Here is a 16,764-nt window from a genome sequence, read left to right as displayed (position 1 = left end):
GTTCTAAAAAAAAAAAAAAAAAAGTACAACCCCTAATGTAGTGACTGCACACTATAACTATTAACATTCTTTTTTAAAGTATCCTGTACATTATTCAAATTCCAAACTTAAAACACTATTAAATATTTATTACTGTATGTGAATTAAAATGTGAAAGTTAACAAACCAGAAAATTTCTCAAAACTGTCAGCATACAAATTTATTCATTAATGATTGTGCAAATGAACAGTATAAATTAAAAGTTGCTACAAAGATATATTTTCATGGCATCCATTCATGGCATTTTTTTTAATCAGTTGCACTGCATATTAATGGCTCAACTAGATTACTTCAAAAAATAGTCAATTTTTCTCTTTTTTTTCTGCTAGAGATGAATTTCAGTTCATGGATTCAAAAAGAAACAAATTTCATTTTACAAATTCGAGAGAACAAGTGATTTCTTTTAAATTTTCTATTGCACAACATAGAAAATGTAACAAATTTTTTCTTTTTAAGTATTTTGATAGATTTCAACAAGAATATAATTAGCATTATACATGATAGAAAATAAACCAATTGGGTAAATTTAAATAAAGATTAAAAAAGTTTCTTCTTTTTTTTTTTTAAATATACAAAATTTTAAATTTTCATTTTTTTTTTTACATTTAAGTACATTTTCTGCAAAATACCTTATAAATATAGTATAATAATACATGAATGACACAAAAGTTACTAAATGAAATTACATTTCAATTAAAATTCCTGAGAATTTTAATGATTCATGAATTCTACATATTGGCAAAAAATGATGATACACTAAAATGTCACATATCAAATTCTATAGTTATAAAGTTGTATTATACATAAAACACTTATTGCTGTTTATAACAGATGCTAAACTTAGATTTTTACTGCCATTGGCATCAACTAGAGCTGAAAACACTTGATTGGAAGGGCAAAGATACTGGCTGTATTGTGACATTTTGAACAATGAGATCAAAGGCAAATGCAAGTGCAGTTAACAAAATATTCCATCAACAGCCAATAATTTACAAAATAATTTCTAAACTATAAAAGAGATGGTAGTCATTCTATAAATTTGTTATACTGTAAATCTATTATTTCCACCTCTGATGATTTATTTTGCCAATATTTTGATAATTATTAATAAAATCACAACTTTTCTTTCAAATTTAAGCTGTGATTTTACTATTTATATATTAATATTAAAGGCAATTAAATTTGACACACTACCAATTTATTTCCAACAACTAACTAATTACAATATTTTTGAAAGGATAATTTTTAAAATGATGCCTTTAATAAAATATGTTAAAAGGAGAAAAATTGCAAGGTCACTTCATTGTCGTATAAAATATCAGTGAAACAGATGTAGGCAAATAATTACTGCATATTTTTCTTTTTATCATTAAAAAAAAAGAAAAAACACAAATTACAAAATCAATTGAGAGAATTCTTTCAAAGTTTAAACAGAAACAAATATTTAATAATCTTTAAACTTTTATGGAAGACAGTTTAGGAAAATTTATGACTTTTCTTTTTGATGTATTTAATATGGAGATTATCAAAACATTTTTTATACAAGAGAACAATGCACAGAACATGTCAATAATCAACAATTATTCTAAATTATGATAATGAATATGAAAAAAAGTACAAGAGTATAGTAATTTCTAATAATTCTGTAAAAAATCTATCAAAATTAATAAGCTTTCCATTTTAATTTCCCTAAGAATTATTCTTATAGAACTTAAAATTTTTCTTTTTTCTTTGTAAAACATTTTTTTGAACAATCATTTTACAAATAAGAATGAATTTGATTCCAGTTAAATTTCTCTTTAATCTGATAATTTAGATTTTAACAAATAAGGATTATAAAACAGATTAATTAGACTAAAAAGAGTACAAAAAGAATAACCAACTGTCTTTCCAAATCCAATTACTTTAAAACGTCTCTTTTTTGTATCTTTTTTCTATGAAAAAAGTAGGTATATTAGTAAAACATAATCAGTAAATAACTTAAAAAAATAATAAATAAAACTATATAAATAACAGTATTTAACAATCTTAAATGTAAAACGGACAAATCTGTTTGACTGTTACTAGGCAAAATGTGTTTTTTTTTTTTTTCCTTTTATAATCATAAATATACTAAAAGCTTTCACACAATTGAATTCTAATGTGAAATAAATATATATATTGTTTATTAAAAAATTTTCTAACAAATTAAAACTGAATTTGAGACTTTAAATGACTTAATGTGTGCTTAAACTTATAAGCAAATTAATTAAATCTATGTTAATTAAATACTTATAAGTAGCAATATGATCCATTATGCAGATCATTGATTGAAAATGCTTAGTTTAACAGATAAGTACAAAATTCTGCACAACACATTTAGATACAATAATTTTCAAACAAATGAAACAATTTCATTCTAGATCTTTTACACATAGTTCTATGATATTGTGCTATTTAAATATTTGATTATTGTTTTAGGGTGGGGAAACTAAAATCCTATTTCTTCAAACGGACACGAGCTCTCGACATAGTTTGAAATTAGTGTAAAATTAAAGAAAATCATATTTAATTTCTTTATTAAAATGTTTATGTAAATATATGTTGAGCATATACTCGTATGCTCAAGAAAACTCTCTCTTTAAAATATTTAAAGAAATTTGTACTTCAATCTTAAAAATGTATTTAAATGAATAAATGTTTTTTTTTTATTTTATTTTAAATATTGTAAAAATATATAAGTATTTGTATTTTATTTTTTTGAAAAATAAAATAATAAAACAATCTATAAAGGATAAATTTAAAAACTTACATAATTATGCACTTTTTCTTTAATGAAAAAAAATGTAGCAAAAGTATATCTAGTAAAGATTATATACATATTTATATTAATTAAAAAAGTAGATATACATTGATAGAAAGATTTGGAATCATCATTTTAATAAAATGCATTGAACATTCAATTTCAAATTTTTGACTTCATATGGAAACCGATAGCTAAATAATATACTTTTTATATGAAATTTTAGTGCACAACATGTTCCATTGGTCATGAGTATTTACTATTATTATAAATTACAAATAACTAATGTGAATCATGAATATAAAATATATTGAGTTATACAAAAGACATCATTTATCAGAGAATATTAAATTAAGAAATTTTTTAGTTTTAGGAACTAAATAAAAATTAGTACTTTTCACAAGTATCAACACGCTTACAAAAAATAACTAAAAAATTACTTTCTCGCATTTCAGAGATATTAAAATAAACCTGAAATTTCTAGGCATAAGATGTAGAAACAATTCTTCCATCTTTGGTTACACAGTTATGTTAAAGCTGCATTTTCTGACAATATATCAATATGACTTTAAATCAATAAACTAGATAATTTTACACTTTCTTTGTCTTCGTTTCTGTGGTTCTGGCCGCAGAACAGCTCGAACGGCTTCATCAAAGACCTAATATAAAATGAAGTATAAATCTTTAATTGTAAGGCATTGGTTCTGAACTTTAATAAATTTCTAAATAAGAAAAAGTTATTTATTAAGAAGCTCAATATAATCATCAACATTATTATATTGTTACTATAGAAATACAACGAAAAAGTTAATAAAACAACACCTTATTATTTCCAGCAATAAAAACGTTAATAAAAATAATTACAATCATTTGGTGGTAACAAATTTTATGCTCTTATTTTGCTTAGTAGTTTCATTTAACTATTTGTATAGTTTACCAAGATTAAATGTAAGTTACTAAGTTTTTAGTCTGTAATGTTAGCATTCTGTAAGAAGTTTAAACTGAGTTCATATTTTGTTTTCTATTTAATTCTATAATAATAGTTTATTATTATTACTAGTTACACTATTTAATAGTTTTGAAAGGGTGAAACAAAAATTAATAGAAGCAGTAAAACTGTATTGATTCATTTTATATATTTACAGTAGATTTGATTGATTTATTGATGTATACTATAAGCTGTATGAGTGGTCCCAGTTTCTATCTGTTATAGACAGACATAAATTGCCCAGCATAGATAAGAAATGGGGAAAAAATTGATTATGGAGCATTGTTACAAAGAACACTGATGCTTTAAAATGTGATTATCTGTTCAACTGCAATATGAAGGATAAATAAATAAAGTGTTAACTTGACAGAATCTAAAATAAAATAAAATGAGCAATTATTTATTATGACATTGTCACAAAGCCTGGCTGCAATTTTTAATTAATTTAATGTAAATATATGCTCTCCACCTCAAATTAGTAGTGGCTTGCCCCTGTACTGTACATCATACGTTTCCTTTTAACAATAGTCATGCCAGTCATCTGCTTTCAGGGAAAGTTTCAAACTGACATAACATTTGCATCGCTGATACACACATTAAATAAATAAATAAATAAATAAAATTTTTATTTCTTCATATTTATTTTCAGATATGATGATATTGTTTAATTTGAAGTGTAGCAAACATGAGTGCATGAAGGAATTAACCATAATATTAACAATTAAAAGAAAACTGCTACAACTATGCTATTTTAATATCAGACTTCTTTCTCATCTTTTTCATTCATGCACAATAATGTCTGGAGCTTATTTGCTTGTGATATCATAGTATGTAACCACGAGTGAAAATATTTGAAAATAAATATGAAGAAATAAAAATTTTATTTAATGACATACAAGAATTAAATCTACAGAAACTTCATTTTTGCTAAACAGGAAACAAAGCCACAATTTTTAATCTCGTTTTATAAGCTTTAAATGAGAAGAATAAGAATAGTAATAATAATGCTAATGATACAGTAAAATAATAAAATTGCTATATATTAAAAAAAAGCTATAACTAAGTTGTGGAAGATTGAACCCATATTGTGTTGCTCTAGCACCTATAACCTTATCTACTTGGCTACTGCCATTTCTAGGATAGATAGAACTTCTAGACTTATAAGCTAAACACTCAATTTTCAGAGGTCTGTTTTTTTGTAAATGTTTGAGAAGTGGGTCCTATTATTTGGAGAAGGAACTATTTGTATTTAGGGCTACATGCTCACTAAATTTCATTTGAATTGGAGATGCTCTGACTGTTTCCTTGTTTGTTAGAAACTCTTGTTTGAGTTTCTAAGGCTCTTCAAGTATCCCCCATAACCAAAAATCACAATTGGTCAAATTTAATGATTATGATTGCCATGCTGTTGTAAATGATTGGTTACACACTATCATTGGTGAAATCTAATACAATAATATTTGCACATTGAAGTTCTATCTTGTGTGAAAATTGTGATATCCAAATAATTTTATTGCTGAAACACAGTGATAAAGTGTTAAAGTATGTCTCCATACCTAGTAACATAGGCAACACATTTACTGACTTAGACACAGTGTTTTCTTTAGAAAAAATGGTCCATAAATTTGCCTCACATTGTGATTTTTAGCTGATGCAAGAGAATTTTTGTTGATAGACATATAGGTTTTCTCCAGACCAAATATGACAGGTATAAATGTTTATCATGTCATTCAACTAAAAAAGGGATTCACTGATCCATAGAATTTTCCAGGGTCAAAAATACTTGATCATCAAGCAAGCAACAAATGACATAGTAAATGATTTATACTTATTTAATTTCAGTTCTACACAATTATAAGAAATATTGAATAAAGACGGCTTCATGACAAAAAGAAAAATAGGAAAATAAATAATTTTATCTTGCAATAGAACAAACAAGTTCCAGACAACTGCCACTACCAACAATATGTTAAGACCATGGACTAATTGAAAATTACAATTATACACTATCTTATCTGAAGCAAATAAAATTTTTGAATTAAAAATATTTTACATTAAAACAGTTCAACTGTTATTGTAGAATATTTATAAAAATGAAAAATTTTCTATGAAACAATAAACTGTACTGTGTGTCTATCATTAGTCTGCTGTAAAATTTCCAATGATGTGAATATGTATAATAACAGTATGTTAATGATATTTTCTTCAGACGTAGAGATGATAAAATCCAAATTTAAAGTGGTTCATATTGATAGACTCTCATTCTAAGAAATTTGACTTCAGTCCTATCTGGCCAGTATGAAAAAAAACTCTTTTTAAAAAAAGGTTAATAACATGTCAAATATTACAAAACTGTTTGAAAAAAGAATTTATCAGAAGTATTGCAGTTGACCTGGTACAAGATTAGAATTATGAGAGAAAGACTTCTGCATATCATTTAAGAATTTTAACTTGAAAAGGGAATAAATTTTTTCTAAGAACTAATTTACAGAGAGTTATACCTAGATTGATATTTAAAAAATTTCAAGGTGAAGCTTGTTATAGATTTTTTTTTTATTGAATTAGTATTAGCTGAATTAATTGAATTTATCAAAATAAAATGCATTAAATTAAACTTAATTTTTGTTGTTACATAAATACCAAATTGTTTCTAAGGTAAAAATGCATCATTCAGAAATAAATTTTGGAAAATTACATATAAAATAAATACCTGTTTCAAACCACGCTGAGTTAAAGCTGAACATTCCAAATATTTAACTGCTCTAATTTTAGAGGCCAATTTCTGTCCCTGTTCCCTTTTAATAGGAGAAAGACCTTGTTCTGAAAGTTGCTGTAGAGTTTCTTTATCTTCTCTCAAATCTATCTTAGTACCTTTTAAATTTTTAATGACAAAATAATTATAATATTGAAGAAAGCATTTACAAAATCAATTTAATACATTTACATGTATTTTCTGTAAAATGTTAGTTTATTGCATGACTTACCAACAAGTATAATAGGTGCATCAGGACAGTGATGCTTAATTTCAGGATACCATTTAGAAGTTACATTTTCAAAAGAAGATGGACTGACTACACTAAAGCATATGAGGAAGACATCAGTCTGAAATTATATAAAAATATTTTATATGCCTTATATAAAACATTCATAGAATATAAATATGTTAAAAAACATTAAAATTTTTCATTAAAATATGCTTTTGCAATCAACATTCTTTTCAATAAACCAAAATAATATGGCTTGGTAAACTTTCAGATAAGATTTTCACAATTGTTTGCTAATATATATACTAGTGTTGTAACGAATAGTATATTTGGCCTCAGGCCAAATACCGAATATTCGGCCAGGAGCATGGCCGAATAGCCGAATATTCGGCCAAACTATTCGGCTTGATTAACGCACGTACGAAAATTGGCGCGCAAACCGCACTATGGCAAGGATCCTGCTCTCTATTGGCCCGCTGTCACTATGCTTCGTCAATCGTGTTAATTCTTGGCAGTTGTAGCAGACAGACAAGAGTGTCATGGAAGTATGTGATAAATGATGATATCAAATGTGGATAACAATGAAATGACCTACACGTGTAAATAACGGAAAAAGAACAGAGAAGGACCGCGAAGTGAAAATGTGAAAATAAATATGAAATTGAGTTGATAACATAATCGAACAAGTCGAGGCAGCTTATTGGCACGAAATTCGCGGCCGTCAATGCCAAACAATTGTTGTCATAGACTTCGGAAAGCTAAATGCTTGTAATGAAAGTCACTTAGCGTGCACGGGCGAAAGCCTGGGGCCGTTCGGGCTATCAAGCTGTCTCGAATCTGTGAAATCATAACTGTGACTTATATCGACGTCCTATCTGTCTCTTTTCTCCGTTATCACCAGGCTGAGTCACGTAATTGTAAAATGGGAACTCTACGACGGAAAAGTGACGAATCGAAAGTATCGTGAGCGCGTATTATGATGTATGCACAGGCATACATGGATTAGAGCGATAGAGGAAAGAGAAAGGGAAGAGCAAAGACGAGCGCTTAAAAAGAAGGATAGGCAGGGTCAGACCCTCAGATGTGCGAGGATTCTCCAACGATAGACGTGTACGTGTGCTGATCTTTGTAATTATAAATTGTGAATACATGTGACTAATATTATTTTCTTTTTTATTTTGTGCATGTTACAAGTTATAAATAAATATAAACAAACAACACTAACTCGATAACATTAAATCTAAATATCAAAATGATTAATTTACTGTGTTTTTGTTATTTATTACTCCTGTTTTTAGGTATTCGATATTCGGCCGAATACTGATTAAATATTCGGTATTCAGCCGAATAGTGAAAAATAGGCCGAATACAAAATAGTAACCAAATATTCGTTACATCACTAATATATACCTAACTCTCAAGTTATACTGTACAGTAGACTGGTTCCATGTAAAATGAAATCATGTAAATCAAGATTAACATTTGTAAGAGAAATGGCAAAATGTTCCAAGGTTCCATTTTTTAACCTATACAAAATGATCAAAATGAAACTTCTTTCTATATCTTCTTTGCTTCTTGATAAAAACTTTTCCTGTTTTTTTTTCAGAAAAAATGTTTAAAATCTTATGTCATTTCTGTTACTATCACTTCCAATCCTTTTTTCCCTCCTTTTATTATAATTAGCTTAGCAAAGATATTGAGGATCTAATCTAAAATACATTATCAAAGCCAGTGTTTTTTTCCATTTAATTCTTTATAAATTTTCTGATATGGAGCTATGCATACAGTAAAGTCAAAATGTAGTACAAAATGAAGAATCCATCTTTTTGAATGTACAGTAATACAGAGACCAAATTATTACAGTATACATTGAAAACAGCAACAACACAATTGTAATATAATAATTAGCATAGATCTAAACATTAAATTTTATCAATGAAAATATTTAATTTTAAAATATTGTGCTAAACTGAACATATGTAAAATGAAATTTTATTGTAATTTTCTAACTACATTAAACCAAAATCATGCAATTTGAATACCATGTAACTTTAGGTTTAGGTATATTTAAAATATCATAAATAATTATAGAAAAATACATTTGTTATATGATTAAGCAAGCATATTTAGAAAGTGGGACAAGTAAAATTCTTATTTTAAATTAATATTATTGGGTAGTTCGGAAAGTAAGTTCATTTTTTTTCGTGGGAAAAAACACATTATTATTATAATAAATAAATATTTTATTGAATTATATATTGACCATTTTGGTCAAATACCTGTTGTCATCGTTTCTGGTAGTACCCTGATTTCACATTCATAAAAGTTTTGATCATTGCTTACAAAAAACTGATCCAAGTTATTTTTTGACATTGTCATTTCAAGTAAATGTTTTACAGTTAAAAAAAATGTGTATAGACTGGAACAAGTAATATTCTGTGTGTGCTTGATCTGGCAAATATGGTTGGTGTGATAGCACCTCTCATCTAAGTTATAACAGTTTCTGACTAGTTACCAAACTTTCTGAAATTTGACATTATCATGGTAAAACACTATACCTGTTTTGTTGATCAATTCTGGCTGCCCTTTCTGTTTGATGATATTACTCAGTTTGTTTACTCGATGGCAGTACACTTTTGAATCAATTGTTAAATTCTCTGATAAAATCTCCAAAAAAAAAATTTTCTTAAAATTCCACCAAAGAGCATCTCTCTTTAAGACAGCAGTGATTCTTAAAATTGTCAGGGATTTCTTTTTACTAAGCATTTCTAATTTATTTTGTAACATTACTTCATGAATTTCTCTAACAACTGTGTCCATATTATTCTTTCAATCTTAGTTTTTTTGATTGTTAATGTGGAACCCATATATCGAGCTTTGAAATGAAACCAATTTTTTTCAAGTAATCATAAACAGTTCAATTTGACAAATTTAATCTTAGTGATTTCATATGTTGTTATTCAGCAGTTTGTTTCAATCAGTACCTTTTATTTTGTTTTCATTGGCTTCAACTGGCCATCCAGAATGTGGTGCATCTTCAATGTTGAAATTGCCAGAACAAAATTTTGTAAACCAGTTTTGGCACTGTCATTCTCTCAATACATCTTCTCCATACACGTCACACAATTTTTTTTTTCTCGCTTAAACAGCATTCTTACCTTTTCGGTAATAAAAGAGCAAGATATGCCAAAAATGCTGCTTTTGATCTTCCATATTTGATGGGACACAAAAAATAAACAATTGCACAAAATCAAACAAAATTTTTTACAAATAAGCCTTAAAATGCTAGCTGTCAAAATATATAATGATAATACGGTTTAGAATGAGAACGGCGGAAAAAATACAACTAATCTGTCTAGTGGTAAAAAAACCGAAATTACTTTCCAAACAACCCAATAATTTACTCCATATTACTGCATTATTATAAAAGACAACACAATAAAAAACAATTATATCATGATGGTGATTTCATGAAATAAATGTGTATTGTTTTTCTTATTGTTATTTATATACTTAGAGTATCAATTATCTAAAATAACCAAGGTGGGACAATTTTGGATAATTCATTTTTTGGATAATCAATCACATTTGGTAGGGGAAAGAACAAAAAGATAAATACCTTAAAATAAAAATATTAATTCTAATACAACAACAATAGTAATAATAGCTCAATAGTGACCTATAGGAGATGAACAGCAATTATTATTATGTAAAAACTTCATAATTTCTGGAATTAATATTCTGAAGTAGGCTTAGGTTCATTAATTTTTGGCTAATCAAATCAACACTGTACTGTATTTACTTTTTCTTCCATTACATTCTATTTAAACAGATATGACGACTTTCATCATTATCCTGGATTTTAAATCACTGATTTTATTTTGTTAGCTAGATTTAGATGCTAGAAAATCAATGAGTAAGACAGCAGTGATTCTTAAAATTGTCAGGGATTTCTTTTTACTAAGCATTTCTAATTTATTTTGTAACATTACTTCATGAATTTCTCTAACAACTGTGTCCAGATTATTCTTTCAATCTTAGTTTTTTGATTGTTAATGTCTACAGTTATAACACTATATTAAAGATCTATTTTGGTGATTTTGCTGATGATTACAGATCTGAAACTGAATAATGTATAATAGGTCACTGTTAAAATCACCATGTTTGTTATTTTGACTGGCAATTCTTGTAAAATGACATTTAAATCTGTAGTCTGTCATTTTATCATATACTATGCTGACATATTTAAGCACCTAAAAGTTCCAGTGATGCATTGATGCCTCAGTAGAGATGGTTATGATATCAGCTTATCATTCTGGAGACTCAGTATTGAATCTGCATAAACAACCACAGGAATTTTCATAAGCACTCTGACCTGGATATATTGGGTCCTGTGCTTTTCATCATCTGGCCAATCCCACTGCCTCCCCTAGATGAGCCACAAATGGTGTGATTAAAAAATACCTCTTAGCACACACAGGAGAGAAAGAAAATATATAAATGTATATAGTAAAATCTGCATAAACTGGTATCACATGATGCCAAATTTCCATTTTGAACAGGTTTTAGTTTTTTTTTTTTCTTTAAAGTATACTAGACAAATATCACACAGTTACATATATAATAAAATAATTTTACTACAAAAATGAATGTATGAAACATTTTATTACATGGTTTTATCCAAACTGATTCTAACCAAAAATGGAAGAATTCAATTGCAAAAGCTGAGAATTATTCATTTATAAAAAGTTTCATTGCTCCTAGAACTTAGGTATTTGAATACTGAAAATTCTTACATGCAATATCTTTAAAAGCTCATATGACAGCAAACAAGTCAATTCAAAAACCAAAAACTAATGTCTCATTCTTCTGTTGGACATTCTAATCACATTACAGTAATACAGAGACCAAATTATTCTGTGATCTGACTTCTCCAAGAATTTTAATACTCTAATTAATTAATAATGTTAATCTGAAATTATCAAGAATGTCACATTATACATTTTGCAACTTTTTATTTTTATTTTATCTTTGGTTCAGAAGATTTCACTTTTTAAGTGTTTTCCATTTTCTTTAAAATTTATCTGGCACCTATTATAAATTGTACCTAATTTAAACATCCACTGCAGAATAGACTTATTCTCTCTCTCCAAAATGAATCGTTTAGAATTCATTCAGCAAAGTTTATCTATACAAAAAAACTTTTGGATAAAGCAAATGATTGCAAGTTAAAATGGAAATGACGATAAAATATAGAATATCAAATAATGTATCAAGTAATATCAAGCATTATTGACAATTAAACAATTGAAAAAAAAAAATTGAAGCAACTTGTGTAAGTAGTCAATCTGAGTACAGTAGAGCATTGATTATCTGACTCCCGATTAACTGTCACATCGGTTAACCGACCATTCTAGTCAGCAAATTTCAAATGTCCGCTAGAGATATGGCATTACAATATTTCACTATGTCTTGGCTACTTTATTATTATTTTTGTTAAATTTTTGCGTGTTTTAGCTGGCATCAATGGCTCGACCATTGAAGGGAGGCTTATATTTAAACAAGACTTAATTTTCTAATTATGAGTGGTTGTTTGTTTCGTGAGCAATAAAATAATTTGAAAATAATTTTTAACAATACAATAGTGACAATTATTATTTTTAAAAAAATCTGTTAGGCTAAACATCGATGAAAATTCAACGTAAAGTTGGTTAATAGCGATATACTAATAAACTAATTACATGGGATATACTAATATACTATACTAATAATGTATTTTTTTCCTTCTTTTCGGTTATCCGATTTTTTCAGTTATCCGACCAACCTGAGTCCCCAATTGTGTCGGATAATCGATGCTCTACTGTATATCTGAAACAGGTGCAAATGGCAATGCAGCTTTTGGTTAATGTAAATGTAAATTTATAAATAAGTTCTGGTGTAATCAAAAAAACAAATATTTTCTAATTATTATTATAATTTTTTAATGCATAAAATGATGTTAAAAGTAATTTGCATTATAAATCACATCAACAATTTCTTGGTCACTAATTATTTTTGTTAATGAAGTTCAGTATAGTAATAGACTGTCATTTAATTTCAACATTTTGCAACTTCAATTATTCATAAATTAAGAAAACAATCATAAAACTAAATGTTAAAAAAAATTTGTTATTGAAATGCTTTAAGTTTTAAGTAAAACACTAACTGTTGTGACAAGTTTTTGTAAATTAGTGCTATTTTGACTGCAAATGTTAAGATAAAAATTTTATTTAATTTAATTAAAATTTATAATTTAATGTATAAGCATTAAAAATAACCTGTGGATAAGAAAGAGGACGTAATCTATCATAATCTTCTTGACCAGCTGTATCCCACAATCCAAGACTTACAGGAATACCATCACACATCATAGCTGCTGAATAGTTATCAAAACTGAAATTGAATAATTTCATTTTTTTTATAAACTTCATGAAATATTATATATAATTATTTTAATTATGAAAAATAACTTACACTGTTGGAACATATTCTCCAGGAAAACTATCAGTTGTGTAAGATATAAGCATACATGTTTTTCCTACTGTACCATCTCCAACAACAACACATTTAATGGGACGACCTGAAGAAACACTGCCAACAGGAGCTCGCTGCATCTATATTAATATTTTAAATAAATAAAAAATATTTCAGTCTTAAAAATAAATAAAAAGATAAAATTTTAGTTCAAATGTTATCAACCAATATTTGAAAACAACTTCTATTCAAAATTTTTTTCAATCATTTTTCATTTATATAAATAAATACATAACCAAAAATCTAATTTTACTTTATATATTTGACAAAGCAAATCTATTAAATTACACCCAAAGTTAAAGTAAACATTAAGTCATCAAATTATAAATTAAATGAGTCAAGCTGTCTTACTTTAAAGTATATTGCTATTTTAATTAATTAAATTATTATTGGAGAGGCAGCATTACCATTTCTTAACTGTAATATTTAGATAATTTAAGCTAACTTTACTAATTTACTGTGATTAATTAATTTGTGTATAGAAAAAAGAAAATTGACTCATTAGCTGTTATAGAATTGAATTCTATAACAGCCAACATCCAGGTGTTGAAGATTCAAAATCACACTTTGCAATATATAAAAAGCCAACATACATAATATATGCTGACTGAAGGTTATTAAGAGGCCTTCAGTATTATGCCATTGTTTGAGATAATAAATTTATAGAAGTTACATTTCACTAATATATATATATATATATAATAGTGAAATGTAACCTCTATAAATGTAATTATACATATATATAAATTTAAATTATAAATATCTAAATTGATTGCTTTAGAATTCTGGGATGGTTTAACTAATAAGTAGGGAGTTAACCTGCCACTGAATCCAGCAAAAATTTTCTCAGATCATTAGATCAAAAGACTACTATTTCTCAAGAACTATACATTTCAATGTTCTAACTTTCCACCACTCTTATTTTGCCATAGACCCAATTTAATGACAAAATAATATCCCATGCTTAATATTCAATGTTACTCACTGCTCAATAAAATTGCCAGTGGCATTGTAATTATCAGATTTTAACAAAATTTTAAAATGCTACCTGTTAAAATTATGGATTATAGCAATTAAATTTATCCTAATCACAACCAGATAATCTGTTGAATTATTAGTCTTCAGTGAATTTGTAGAAGAACTTGAAAGTGGAAGGCATCTACTTTAAAAACTGATGAAAGACATAACTGTCCAAAATTCTTATTTAATAAAGTAGAATAGCAAAAAAAAAAAGTCCTCTTTGTGTCCAAGTGAAAACATTCCCCAGAAGGTGCAATAAGTTCTCAGACTAGAAGCTAGTATAGAAGCTTGATAACCACAAAATTTCAAAAGAAGACCAAGAAGCAAATTTTTAGCTATTTATTAATTAGACATTAAGTAATTCTGCTTAGTAGTGGGCAGTTAGTCACCATCTTGTGTTAATTTTAATAATTTAATTTTAATTTAAAATTTCTTTTAGAAATTTTGTCTAATACAGTAGAGCCTCGAAAACTCGGCACTCGATAACCCAGCTCTCCGGATAACTCGGACACACCCTGGCAGGGCAAAAAAATCCTTAGTTAATTAATTTTCATGATAAAGACAGCTTTATGCCTCATAAAGTATTTTTCTGATGTCTGTCTTATCAGGTATATTACTGTACAGAGTGTATTAATTAATTTTCATTTTCATATAGTAAAGGCTCTATTCCTTCATAAAGGACGTACTGTACTTTTCCTTTGCTTAAGGGTATTTGGGCAGTTTATTCTCTGTTGTATTCTCAAGTAAACAATACATACAAGTACAGTACAGTATTTTATGAGGAAACGCTCATACTTATTTTTTTAACCCCATTCCCGATAACCTGGCATTTTCACAAACTCAGCCACACTTCGGTCCACATTAGGCCGAGTTTTCGAGGCTCTACTGTATAATACATATTTTTTTTTTTTTTGCAAAATTTAACTATTATATCATAGAAACAAAAGTAACAATACACTATAAAAAGATTTTTAAAAAATTATAAAACAATAAAATATGACAAATATTTAATTTAAATATGCTGTGTTAAAAATTAAAAATAGTATAACAGCAATAGTTTTTTTAGAATGTTTAATTATATTAGCTAAACTTAAAAATTCTGTCTAATATATAAAGTTATCATTTGCGATAGTTTAAACTAAATATAATTTATCAATAAAAATTATCAATTGGTTAATATAAAAATTTTTGAAATTATAGCTTGAGAATTTTAAAAAAATAATTATATTTATATGATTATTCTATCATCAATACATTGTGATTGTGCTGAACTTATATTAAAGCACAATGATTCTAAATAGACAAATATAAATGCTTTTTACATAATTTTTTCCCTTTAATGATATTTTCAAATAATATTTATTCTTAATCTATTTTTTAAAATCTTTATAATCCATTATTGTAAATTTATATAAAATGTGTATTCTAAATAAAAAATAAATATCATACAATTAATAATTTTCATATAATTTTCTATTTGTTATTATTCCAACATATTTCTTCTACAAATATGACTGNTATATATATATTATCTATATATATTATAATAATAATTTTTAATCAATATAATCAAAATTATTATAAAGCATATCATGTTTGGATTACAACAATGTTGAAATCATCTTAAAAGAACTTTTATTAGCTCATTAACTTAAAACAGAAACCAATCAATAAAATTTATGAATAGATTGATATCAATCTATTTTCCTACTTATATCCATTTTATTTCTATGCATAATGAAATAAAACATTAGGAACAGGCCAATTTATTATTTCTTATGCATAACTACAGTACAATCATGAAGTCCCTCCACAGTGGGCATGCCTATGTGGCTTGGCCAAGTGATGATGTCATAACTTACTTTAACTCTTTTGACACACGATGTCACATGCAGACCATTACTTCATTCCTGGAAACTCCTATTTCCCCCCACTCACTGCAGGAGGACTTTATAATTGCATTATATTTCAGTGTTGAGACCAAATTCTATCATTTCTCCAGATTCTAAACATAAAATTAACATAAAATGATTGAGAAGAGAGTTTTAACAAAAAAAAAAAAAAAAAACAAAGTGTGTAACAGAAGACAAAGTATTCTAAAAAACCATAACAAATAAAATTAAATGTTGCAAGCCAAAAAAACTAATATATAAATGGTTTTAATACTTAGACAAAACAAATATATTACAACAGAGTAATTGTGGAAGTATATTAAATACAAAAACATTTGTATTCAAAGGACACAGACATTAAAGTTTTTCAATAAATTTTTATTTTCTAGATAGTTCTGCTGAAGTTAAAATAATAAAATTAATTAAAAACTTATATTAGATTTTAGTTACCAGAAAAATATAAACTTTTAAATTATGTTTTCAAAG

At 26.7% G+C, this 16,764-nt stretch overlaps 1 protein-coding gene across 1 annotated transcript in view; it reads right to left on the bottom strand.

Annotated features, from left to right (window-relative positions):
- Positions 1-2,833: 2,833 nt before the first annotated feature.
- LOC111632699 (ras-related C3 botulinum toxin substrate 1-like) overlaps positions 2,834-16,764 on the bottom strand; it is a 28,458-nt gene continuing 14,527 nt past the window's right edge. Inside the window, exons 2-6 of the mRNA XM_023377203.1 lie at positions 13,307-13,446; positions 13,111-13,225; positions 6,794-6,911; positions 6,520-6,680; positions 2,834-3,480 (exon numbers count right to left, since the gene is read on the bottom strand). Of these exons, the coding sequence (XP_023232971.1) occupies positions 3,403-3,480; positions 6,520-6,680; positions 6,794-6,911; positions 13,111-13,225; positions 13,307-13,446 (612 nt within the window). The 3' untranslated portion in view covers positions 2,834-3,402. The remainder of the gene's footprint in view (positions 3,481-6,519; positions 6,681-6,793; positions 6,912-13,110; positions 13,226-13,306; positions 13,447-16,764) is intronic.

Source organism: Centruroides sculpturatus, unplaced genomic scaffold (assembly GCF_000671375.1).
Source record: "Centruroides sculpturatus isolate CEXI.00-Female unplaced genomic scaffold, Cexi_2.0 scaffold119, whole genome shotgun sequence".
Classification (NCBI taxonomy): domain Eukaryota; kingdom Metazoa; phylum Arthropoda; class Arachnida; order Scorpiones; family Buthidae; genus Centruroides; species Centruroides sculpturatus.
Note: the sequence above shows the minus strand (reverse complement) of the source record. Positions and strands in the feature narration are given on the sequence as shown.